General features: G+C 40.5%; 1 protein-coding gene across 1 annotated transcript in view; it reads right to left on the minus strand.

The window, feature by feature from the left end:
* The window catches only part of CERKL (ceramide kinase like), a 45233-nt gene extending 34709 nt beyond the window's left edge, over nt 1-10524 (minus strand). The window contains exon 1 of the mRNA XM_057363746.1: nt 10323-10524. Coding sequence (XP_057219729.1) covers nt 10323-10524 — 202 coding nt within the window. The remainder of the gene's footprint in view (nt 1-10322) is intronic.
* Between the last annotated feature and the right edge of the window lie 883 nt (nt 10525-11407).

The raw sequence follows: 11407 nt of genomic DNA on the forward strand, positions 1-11407 counted from the left end.
ATGGACATTTTATGTTAAGGGATGTCTTCTGTGAACATCAGAAATCTTCTCAAATATATTTATGGAAAAATACCAGCAACCATATTGAAGCTAGACTTTTTCCTTATTTATTTTGATCAAACTCAAAATAATTTCCAGTGGTTTCAGACTCTTATTCCATACAAGTCTAAGGATGTCTTTGGAGGTTAACTTACTTTCTTCACAACAAAAATAAGTATCTTAAAAATACCCAAGACTATAATAATTATAAGCATTCATAAGAACAATATTTTCAAGGGAATAATGGCTAAGAAATCCAGGTTTCCTATACAGTCTGCTACTGCATTGTAATTCTTAACAACATTTAATCAAATTAACCTCTTGGTATTTTGTCAGGCAAAGAACATACGTTCCTTAAACTGCATTGTTCCACCAATAAAAATAAGTGCCTTGCAAATGGAAGACTAGGCAAACTGAAATTCAAATTCTATCAGGAACTCTTGCTTGGCACACAGACTAGTGATGTGTGTGCTTTTACTAAAATATCATTTCAATATCATTTAACCGATTTCTGGTATGTAAGACCAGCAATACCAGGACAGAGCAAACGTCCATCTGCCCCAGTATCTTATATCAGACCATAGCCATAAGCAGATGCTGGGAGAAGAGAAGGAATAAAGGAAGCATTTATTCTGTTTTCCACTAATACTTTTCCATTGCCCACCTGTTTTCATTTGGGACACCCTGAACTGACTGTGATCTCTACACATTTAACWGCTCTCAAACAAGGCCTTCCTTCTCCATCTGAATCCACAAAATCTATCAGCATTAACAATCCTTCAGCAGTAAGTTTTACACACCTCTTACCTATTCATTAGGTTTTCAGCCTGGTTCTTCTTATCCTGATTAAATGCACCATATTTCTTATGTTGCAAAATTGCCATCTRCTTTGTCCAGGCCCCATCTCAAGTACCTTCCTTTTAGACCTAAAAGTGCCAATCTAGTGTCCACTCTCCTCCAGAAGCCCTTATGTACCTTTAACCATTGTCTCCCCTTGAACCATCTCCAGTCCCACATYACCTTCTCTGAGAATGCCAGAGCTGCACATAGTACCCAGGATGTGGTTAAATAACTGCTGGTTTATAGAGCATACAAACATCTGCTTTAGTCTCTATGTTCTAATTATCCTTAACATAATAATCCTAACAACTGTTTAAGTGACAGATGACATTTTCCACATGATAAACCTATAATCATRCACATTAGGAATGGTATAGCCCCAGCTTGATCTTTTTTCCAAGCTGATGGCATTCAAATAAGAGATCAATACATTACACTATGCATAATTATCCCAACTCTTGGGCTCACTGTCCCATTGCCTAAATCTGTAAAACTGCCATGTCTCTGAAGGTGTGCTGTAGGAAAAAGCTTATTTTATTACTCTGCTCCCACATATAATCAATATTGCTAAATGCTAATGAAAAAAACTATCTGCTTTAAGCAAGGTAAACATACATATACATATAAATCATTAGAAGTTCAGTACTGAATTTCTGTGTGTGGTTTCAATAAAACAAGTGAGACCTAGGGACAAAATTTCAAAATCACCACCTGTTTCCATCACATTTTAAATAATTAACTACTCAAGAAATGTGAATGCTGAAAAAAAAAAACCAGCTCTAATTTAATTTTTATTGGTGCTACAGTTAAGAAAAAAAACAAACATTAATTAGGTACTCTTATTTCTGCTAAGCCTTGTTTTCCAAATCAACTCTATTTACTATTAGCCTTGTTTAATGAGTGTGTTGCAGTCTGTGACTAAGAAACATTACATTTGATATTAAATATTCAGATTACTCTTCTTCTTTTAGTGAAAACAATAGAAAGCTAAAAATAGACATCTATATACAATCTTTTCACATTCATGGTAGCATACAATACAATTAGGTTTACCCAAGAATGTGTCAGCTGCTGAATTTACTGAATGAAACCACAAATCTGTTCAAAGTTTGATGCTGACATGAGTTACCACCATMTACAGCCATCTAACTGTTAGTGTATTATTCACTGGCGCTACGATAATTTTGATCCCCAGCTAATCACCTCACTCCAAGTTAAATTACATAGATGTGACAGAGCAGGCCTCTGGGAAACCCAAAACCACCCAAGTGTGAAATCTTTCAGTACCTTTCTTGACAGAGCTGTTTGACAAGTCTCCAAAAGGCCATGCAACAAACAGTATAGCAGGGAGAGGACTTGGACAGGAGCAATCTCATTTTGAGCCATCTTCAGAACAGTCAACAGATCAGCCAGGCAAAGATGTGCTATTTACACACAGATCAGACAGGAAAAGATGTGCTATTTTCACACAGAAACACAGCAAGTTACCTTGATTTTTTTCCTATTTATTGTTAGCAATTTATTTACAAGAATTTTCACTCTGTAGAATTACATAGGAATTTTTAAAGTCATTTTCATACATTATTTTTAAGCAAGGTTTCTATTTTTTATTTCTACTATGCTGTACCAAAGAAACGCAGAAAAATATAGATACAAGGTAATTTTTAAACTTTTGTCAAGTGATGGGATGGTAATATAACAAGGATTTAATTACTCAAACTGAGATCAGTATGTACAAAACAGCATTACATTTAGTCGTAAGGATTTATTACTATTACCCTTAACTTGATCATTCACATGTCAAATTTTGTTTTTCCAAGACTGTCTGCACTGTGCAAAGATCTGTTTCCAGGATACCTGTAATTGTGCAGTACATAACATCTGTTGCTTTGCATTTTCAGAGCCTCACAAAGAATACTTTCCTATATTGACTTGAGTGTATGGACTGACAGAATAGATATATTGTCACAGTTCAAATAACTGACAACTACAGCAACKATTCAGCACTGAAAAGCACCCAACCAACTACCATCTGACCTTGCTCAAATAGGCAAAAGCCAGGAAATTCAGAGTTCAGCAATGAATTCTGTTATGAAATCAACCATTTGTTTAAACTTGCAACACACGGGCAAGCAATAGCCACATGCTAGACCAGAGAACTGTGAGTTAAACCAAGTAATTGAAAAAATTGTTGTCCGTGATTTAATGTATTCCCCTGACAACTAAGTAAGAAGGCGAGGAAGGAGGAAGTTGCACCAGACCTTAAACATAAAAAATTAATTATCTTTCATCAAATTCCTTATARGTAGGCTCCCATGAAAATTCAGGCCTACAATTTCAATTTTTTTTTTTATGATACCTGGTTTCACTGTTCAAATCTGCTCTTCAGCTAAAGGGGGAAGGGTTCCTAAATAGCAAAATAAGAGTTCCAAAACTTCTTCCCTAGTGAAATACTTTGAGAAGTACCATCCACACCCTTATTTCACAGACACAGGTATTTTTGAATCCATCTGAACGATTGAAAGGAAGACGTTCTTGTCACTTACTTCAAGTCAGTAGTTAAAAAAAAAAAAAATCACAAACAAGCCAAAAAATTGACTGTTAATGTCTGTGAGACAGGAATCAATTTAGAAAAGGATCCTGGTAAAAAGCAGCTCTATAACAGTCACAGTACTAAATGACAAAAAGGTCAAATTTTGAAAGGAAACAGCAGATACCACCACAAAACTAGCAGATGTTCCTAAAGGATCATCTGTACAAAAACATAAGCATATGTGAGAGAAATCCAACACTATCACGAAATCAGTTGGTGTCTAACATAATAGCAGTTCCTTATGGCAATATGGTAATACATGTATCAGATACTCAACACATTATGGTTTTTTGTCTGCACATACTGTTACAACGTAAGTCATAAAAAACMAGGACCACTGATTTTCTTGAAAGGAAAACATTAGTTCCACAACCCACAAATGTTAAGGTACACAGACTACTCAGTTCTTCAGGTTATGTTCTCAGATTTTCAGCCATTTAAGCTTTTTCATAAACTGTCTTTGTAGGATAAAAATATCTTTAGAGTACTGCATAAAATGAAAAAAACTTCATTCTACAGGCAGTGCATAATACAGCCAGACATACCTAAAAAAAAACCCAACAAACAAACAAAAAGTGATTTCTTCTACCCAATACCTATTTGCTTGGGTCTTGTATAATTGCAACAGTATCTATTATTTACCTGCTTCTTCTCTAACATACATTGTTAATAACACATTTACAAGGAGAGGAAAATTGTTTTCCTAAGTTTCGTTTTATTGATTCCAACAAGAGCAAATGACAGACTTTCCTGCTTTTATTTCTATTTTGCAACCATAAAAAAAAAAAAAAAAAAAAAAAAAAACCCATGCATTTTCCAATTAACTATGCTTAAAAGTCAAGATAAGCTGCCAACATTTGCCACAACAGAAAATGACAAAAAGTGCATAAAAGAGGGATACAGTTTTAGGGATTGTATGATAAAATGACAATCAATGAAAGAATACAACATCATCTAGAATCTGAAAGAAGGGTTAAAAATTAGTGTTTCTGAAGGACCAAAAACCAGGACAATTAACAAAATGAGATATGAGATTTCTACTTAGGTAAGGGATTTGAGTGCATACTCTTTAATGATTTTAAAAGAGCATTAATTTACACTGAGAAAGGGACTCGGTCTTACAGCACTCTTGTGGATATGAAAATATTACTAGCACAGGCATCAAAGACTGGTTAGCATATCCACGTTTTTTAATAGATACCTTTGGCTTCTCTCCATCAAGCTGTATGAGCAAGACCATCAACCRGCTCTTGCACACCTTTGCCCAGAAACATTGCCAAGAGTTGTCAAGCAGTCTGTGAACAAGAAAACTACAGAATTTCTATAACTTTTTTTTAAAAACAAAAAACAAACTCACATTCTACTTCTCATCCCTTTATGATGTCTCCYCTGACTCTCCACTGACTCTCCTATCCTGTACCACACACACACACTCACTCTGTGTGTCCCCCCTACGTGCCCAGCAACAGCTCCAGGGTCCCCTCCATTCACTCACATCCCTCTCCACAGTATCCATAAATCCCTCCCATAACCTCATGGCACTGCATAAAACCCTTACAACCCCATGCTATCAGCTCACCCTCACCACAGTGCTCTTGATCTCCCCCTGATTCCCACCGATCCTTCTTCAACGTGCTTGCTCAGCAGCCAAAATGCAGCACCAGCTATGCCTGGCTTGTTCCTGGTGTGCCAGCTGCCTGGTGACACACAATGTGCCAAGCACCCAGCCAGTTGCCACCCTTGCTCCCCAGGCAGGAAGAGGAGAGGAATAAAGCAAAACATTGCCCTATCTATAATAATAGAACATGGCAAAGACAGAACCACTACACAGTGCAACAAGAGAAAGAGAAAAAAAACCCAACCACAAAACCAAAACTCATCACCTTCACGYAAGTCTGAAACCTGCTGAGTTCATGGCCTACAACAGTTTTAAAATAACAAACCACAATACCACCAACAGAAAGTTTTGCATTAAAAAGAAAAGGCCATAAGRAAGGGTTACTTTCTATGAAAGCTAAATAAATCCTGTTATTTCGAATTCACATMGCATCAGAATCCAGCTCACTGGCAGAGTGAGGTGTGTGTGTGATACAGGCAGCACTTAATGTGTATGTGCTTTACTGAACACACAAATAAAATTTGCAAGACCTAGCATAGAAACTTTTTTTTCTGGAATGAAGWCTTAAATATCTGGCTGATCTCTCTCTTTGGAGATAGAGAATTAGAGTGCATAAAAAAGCCCTATTAGATATCCAGAGTACATTAGTACATACATTACCTTTCAATGCAAGCAAAAAGGAACACAAATGTGAAACACAAGGAAAAACAGAAAGCATGAAACAACATAAGGTGAGCCATAAACTATGTACTCATCTTCTAATAAAGGAAAAAAAACACATGGAYAGTCAAGATATTATGTTCAAAAGTCCACTGAAATAAAGAAAAAAAAATAAGACTCCTTTAATTAGTGTATCCTATTTCCATAAATATTTTTCAATTTTCAAAACAAACTGTAGATTAATAAATTATTTGGCAGCTTCATGTAGCTTTTTTTCTAAAAGATATTACTTTTATGGACTTTCTGGAAAAAGATTTGAGTGTCTTATAAGCTCAGACATCATGGGATTGTTTCAAACTTCGTGCTTTTTTCCTTCAATTTACATCTTAAGGCATATATTAATGTGGCACATGAACACCTCACTTTCAGTTACACTTCATAWTACTTATTTTTATATTTCTTCTTCAAAAGTAGTGTTTCTGCTTGGTCAATAGACAAACCACKCAGAGAAAATATGTTCTCTACATGTCAGAAGTAAAACCAAAAGCTTTGAATTTGCTCCTCTTGGAACTTCAGTAACTCACGTTTTGTAAGAGCCAGTTTCCATTTCCATTATTCCTGACTGACCGATAGACTGACAGATGTCTTACTTTAGAGATCCCAAACAGACTATTGGTATCTATTTCAGCCACATCTGTTCCTAAATAGCCTTGGCAACAGGCCACTATGCACTCAGAATTAATTTTAAGTCCTTTATTSCTGACTCTTTCACTGTAGAAATATATCAGTGACTTCTTTTTCCTCATTGCTGCACTTACCTAGAATATCTATAAATCCTTTTTTTAGATGAATATCAAGAGCTATAGTATACTATAGATAAGAATAGTATACTTAAACAATATATTGATTTGTTTTACTTCTTTATGAAAATATATATTCATTTTCTTAATTCATTATGAAATATATATTCAATATTACATTAATCTGTGGATTGCCCCAAGATCTTATTTTCTTTTTAGTTAATTAATTTAGAAATTATGTTCTGCTACCTGTATTTTAAAAGCAAGTTCTTCAAATTACTTCTATTATTATCCAAATAGTTGGTCCAGCCTGCAAGAAGTCACTCAGGGAATAACTTCATTACTATACACACAAAAAATTACTCTTATAAAGTTTTTCATCATGATCAAAAGCCTCCAAACATCACATACTGGTAAAGCACTGAGTAAGTGCCAGTTTTGTTACACTTCCTACCTGACAGAAATCTGCTGAAAAACTGCAATTATTGGTAAACAGCAAACTCTATGGCAATCTCTAAAAACATGCTGGAGGTTTTAAAAAATATCAGAATTAAAGTCTTTATTTAACAACAAAAAAAAAGCCATATTCATAAAGAGGATACAAATGATCTTCTAAGAACTTGTAAAAATCACATATAATATTCAAATCTGTACTTAAGATAGCTTTCTCTGCTACAGTTTTGAAGCAGCACAAAAAATGAGAATCACCAGTTTTCAGGGCAGGATTATTGACAGAGAAGTCTTGCCTTTTTCTTAATTTCCACTGTTATATTTAAAGCCTAGGAATGCCTCATAGAAAGAAGCTAGAGACAAAACTAGAAACTCCTGACTGTGAGCTCTGCTCCTCATTGGGGCACCCCCTGCACTGTCAAAARCGAGCAACCAGCCAGGGGTCAGCAGAGAAAAGGCTCAGCTGAGCTGCACACCCAGGCTGTAGCTACAGCCTCTCCAAGGGGCCTCACACTCGTCCCCATTCCCACCTGACATATTCACTCCCCCCAGGCTTCACACCCACTGGCCTGCCCAAGACTCACTTCTGCCTAAAGCCTTGTTGTAATAAACACACAAAATTCATAATGGGTCATGCCTATTTRAGAGTGAAGAACTTTGCTGGAGAGTGAACAACAAAGGGAGCCATTAAACATCAGCAGCGAGCATGGGTGGCCAAAAGCCTCTTGGAGAAGCTGCAGAAATCCTGGAYAGAGCAAAGAAAGAAGTCCTCCAAYAACCAGGCTGCCTAGAGCCTCACAGAAATGGGGCAATGGGCAGAATAACATCACTGTGACACGACTGGGCCCAGGCACAGCAGATGTCACCTGYTTGGGAGCCTTGAGCTGGAGCTTTGAGTTGTAGTAGAATCTGGAGGAGCCAARGCTGCATGAATACCATGTGTAAAACAAACACCAAAACTGCAGATTTGTGGAGAACAAGCAATGACTGCACAAAGACAGGAATGCATTTGGTGAACTATGGGGGATGGGAGGCCAGGAAAAAGGGAAGACAGCAACTACCTTACAGCTCTCTGGTTTTGACAGACTGTAACAATAGCCATGGAAGAAAGCCCTTTTCCTAAAATAGGAAGAATTACTACACATAAGTCCAAGCAAGAGACATTCAGCACCGCTTGCAAAGCGTGAAGACCTGGCTTGACCTCCTAGAGCCTAAGGCAAGCTACATTATGAAGCTTTTGGGTTGGAGAAAGCATGCATAAGCCAAATCCCAGTGGAAAGACTTGTCCAGAGAGCCCTTAGCCATCTCTGCACACTGCACTGCCATACTTATTCACAAATAAGACCATGACACAGATGGCTTCTCCCAGCACCAGTACAGAGCACCCGGTGTAAGTGCTACTGGAAGCCAAGAATGAGGGAGAGAAAAAATATAAAGGCTCCAGAACCTGTGTTTGACTGCTGCAACTGCAGCCTCTCATAAATGAAACAAAAATGAAACATGAGCTCAATGCTACTTACTATAAAACCAAATTGTCTGAGAAAGAAGTTTCAGCATGTATTTAACGTTYAGTAAAAGCCCAAATCCTGACACAATTGGCAGCAGCTTGTAAATGCTGTTTTCCGTGAGACTCCTGAAGTCCTGCCATCTGCTATAGGTCTGACTTTCAGCATTGCTGAATACTCCATTACTTTTCAGAAACTATGAAAAGTTTCTGATGTCTGTGCGAGTAACCTAAAGATGAAAAAATCTTACACAAAGTAGCAAATTACGGAGATAAATTTTTTTCTAAGAAAACAAACAAACAAGCCAAACAAAACAAACAAACAAACAAAAAAAAACAAACACACACACACAAATCCCAAACCACAGAATATACTCCCCATCTCTGGAAGCATGGAGCAATATATACCAAAATTTATTCTTCATGACTGCACCTTAAAATCCTTCACTGATGACACTTATAAGACAATAATAGGCCCCAGCTCCTGATATATGGCAATTCAATATACATTAAAGGGGGCAGAACATAAAGTGGCATTCATTTTAGAGCTCTAGACACTGAACTAACCAATTAATAAATCACATTACAGACCACATACACAGAGACCTGTAGTTAATTTCAAGTGGGAARGAGGAGAACCTTCAGCACTGAGGCACCTAGACTGGCTCCCCAAGAGCAAGGACTGTGAACCCACACCAGGTGCAGGGGTGATCAGAACTCAGCAGTCCTGCTGAAAAGCAGGTATATGAGTGSAACACTGCATTAACACAGTTACACTGTTCAGAGGAGATGAATCAATAGCAGGGCATGSCATTGTATTTGTTCAGTTTCAGTAGCTCTGGTTTCCCAACATGGTTACATGAAATTAACCATAATGACTTCATCTGTGAGCCTCTGACTATTTCTTTGCTTCTCTCAGTGCTGACTCTATGGCTATGAGATCTTACCTGTATGAACTTTTAAGTTCTGTACAATACACTTCTAAAATAGACCTGGTATTTCAAGCCTGGACAAGCTAACCATGCCATCCCAGAAGGCAAACACACTGCCCCTGGAAACTGCATTCCTGAATACAACTTTGATTTCTCCTTCATGYAAACACTGGGAGGTCGCTGAAATAAACAAGCACCTTTAGGAGTGTGTACGCAGTTTTAAAACTACATATATGTTTACACAGTTTCTAGGAKGAAAAGTATCGATTTGGATATGTTCAAGGAGCATTCCTTTGCTTCTAAAAGTTATGTGTATAGTTTGTTTCACTTGAACTAATCCTTTAACCACACTTTCTCAGCGTGTTACAGTGTGAACACCACAGAGCAAAGACGACCCGCAATGGAAGCCTCATCATAAAACTCAGGCATATCCCGCAGAATCATACTCTCTTCTCTGTGCTCCACTTTATGTACCTGCCAGAGAGTATAAGCTRGGAAAAGATGATGCCGCAGAAACAAAATCAAATCCTCTTACTGCTCTGCCCGGGGCTAAGAAGCCATGAAAACATCCTCTCTACCTTCTGTCCTTTTCGTACGACCCACCGAGAAAGCAAKGCTCTTGCCAGAGAGAGTTGGGTCAGGTACAAGACATTCAAAGCGTTATGAACAACTTCTTTCCACTCAGCAAAGTAACCTCGAAGGRAACGGACATGCCTGCCAGCACAGCCTTTAAGCATTTTACTGTAATCCCTGCTGAGGGTGCCTCCGCCCCGCGCAGCTCGGCGAGCCCCGGCCGCCTGTCCCCTCAGGCCGCGGGAAGCCCAGCACGGCCCGGGCCGCCCGCTCCCGGCTCGGCTGCACCCTGCCCCGCCCTGCCCCGTCCCACCTGTGGGGCTCTCGGGCAGGATGGGGCTCCAGCGGAGCCGCCGGGCGCTCAGCACCACGTCGCAGCTCCTCTTGTCGATCTCGAAGATGCCCCTGAGGAGAGGCTCGTCCCCCGCCCGGGCCGGCGGGGCCGCGGCCAGCGGAGCCACCCTCCGCCGGCGCTCCTGGGGCGGGCGGGGGAGCGGGGCGGCGGCGCCCGGCATGGCGGCAGCACCCCCACAGCGGCCCCGCTGCGCCTCGTCCCGCCGGGATGAGCCCGCCCCGCCCCGCAGGCGGAGCCGCTGCCGCCCGGGGGCCGGCGGGAGGGAGCCCGTCCCGTGCCGGCACCGCCCGCCGGGACACCGGCCATGCCCTCCCCGGCAGAGAGCGGGCCGGCAGAGAGCGGGCCGGCAGAGAGCGGGCCGGCAGAGAGCGGGCCGGCAGAGAGCGGGCCGGCAGAGAGCGGCCCGGCCGTGTCCCTCCCTGGCCGGGCGGCACCGGCCGGAGCCCGTGTGGGTGCGCTCCCCACCGGGAACAGCGGCACGGCCAGCAGGAACTCGGTCACTGCTCCGCGGACGGAACGCTCCCGCTACGGGAATTAATTTTCCTTGTCAGAATCCCACGTCTTCTACTTTTCTGTTACCGATAACAATATTGCTGTTGCTTAGCTTAGAAAACTGCGACRTGAACTTCTAAAAGTCCTTCCATACTAAAAAGGCTCGGTCTTTCACAAGCTGTGACTATGACATTAACATAATGTAAATACCAAGTTGACATTCGTGCTGCAAAACAGATTATTGCCATAAACCGCGGTGGAAGCATCACAGTCATAGCCTTCATTCATAAGGACTGGGCGATGCAGTGACTCGGAGTCTGAAAGTGACTCGTACAAACCCAGATCTTCTGTCAAGTGGGCTGCGGCAGGAGTATCCAGAAGGGTTGCGTAGCTGTCCCTCACCCTCGAAGCTCGAATGCAGGGGAGGAAGGCCACTTCGCTCCTCTATAAATGATAGACTTTACTGTTGGAGGTAGGACAGCTTCACTTACAGGTGCTGTAAGACACTGATGACAATCACGTTAGAACTTCAGGGTCAACTCTCATTTATT

The sequence above is a fragment of the Malurus melanocephalus genome, unplaced genomic scaffold (assembly GCF_030028575.1).
Source record: "Malurus melanocephalus ecotype Western Australia unplaced genomic scaffold, MMel_1.1 scaffold_30, whole genome shotgun sequence".
Classification (NCBI taxonomy): Eukaryota; Metazoa; Chordata; class Aves; order Passeriformes; family Maluridae; genus Malurus; species Malurus melanocephalus.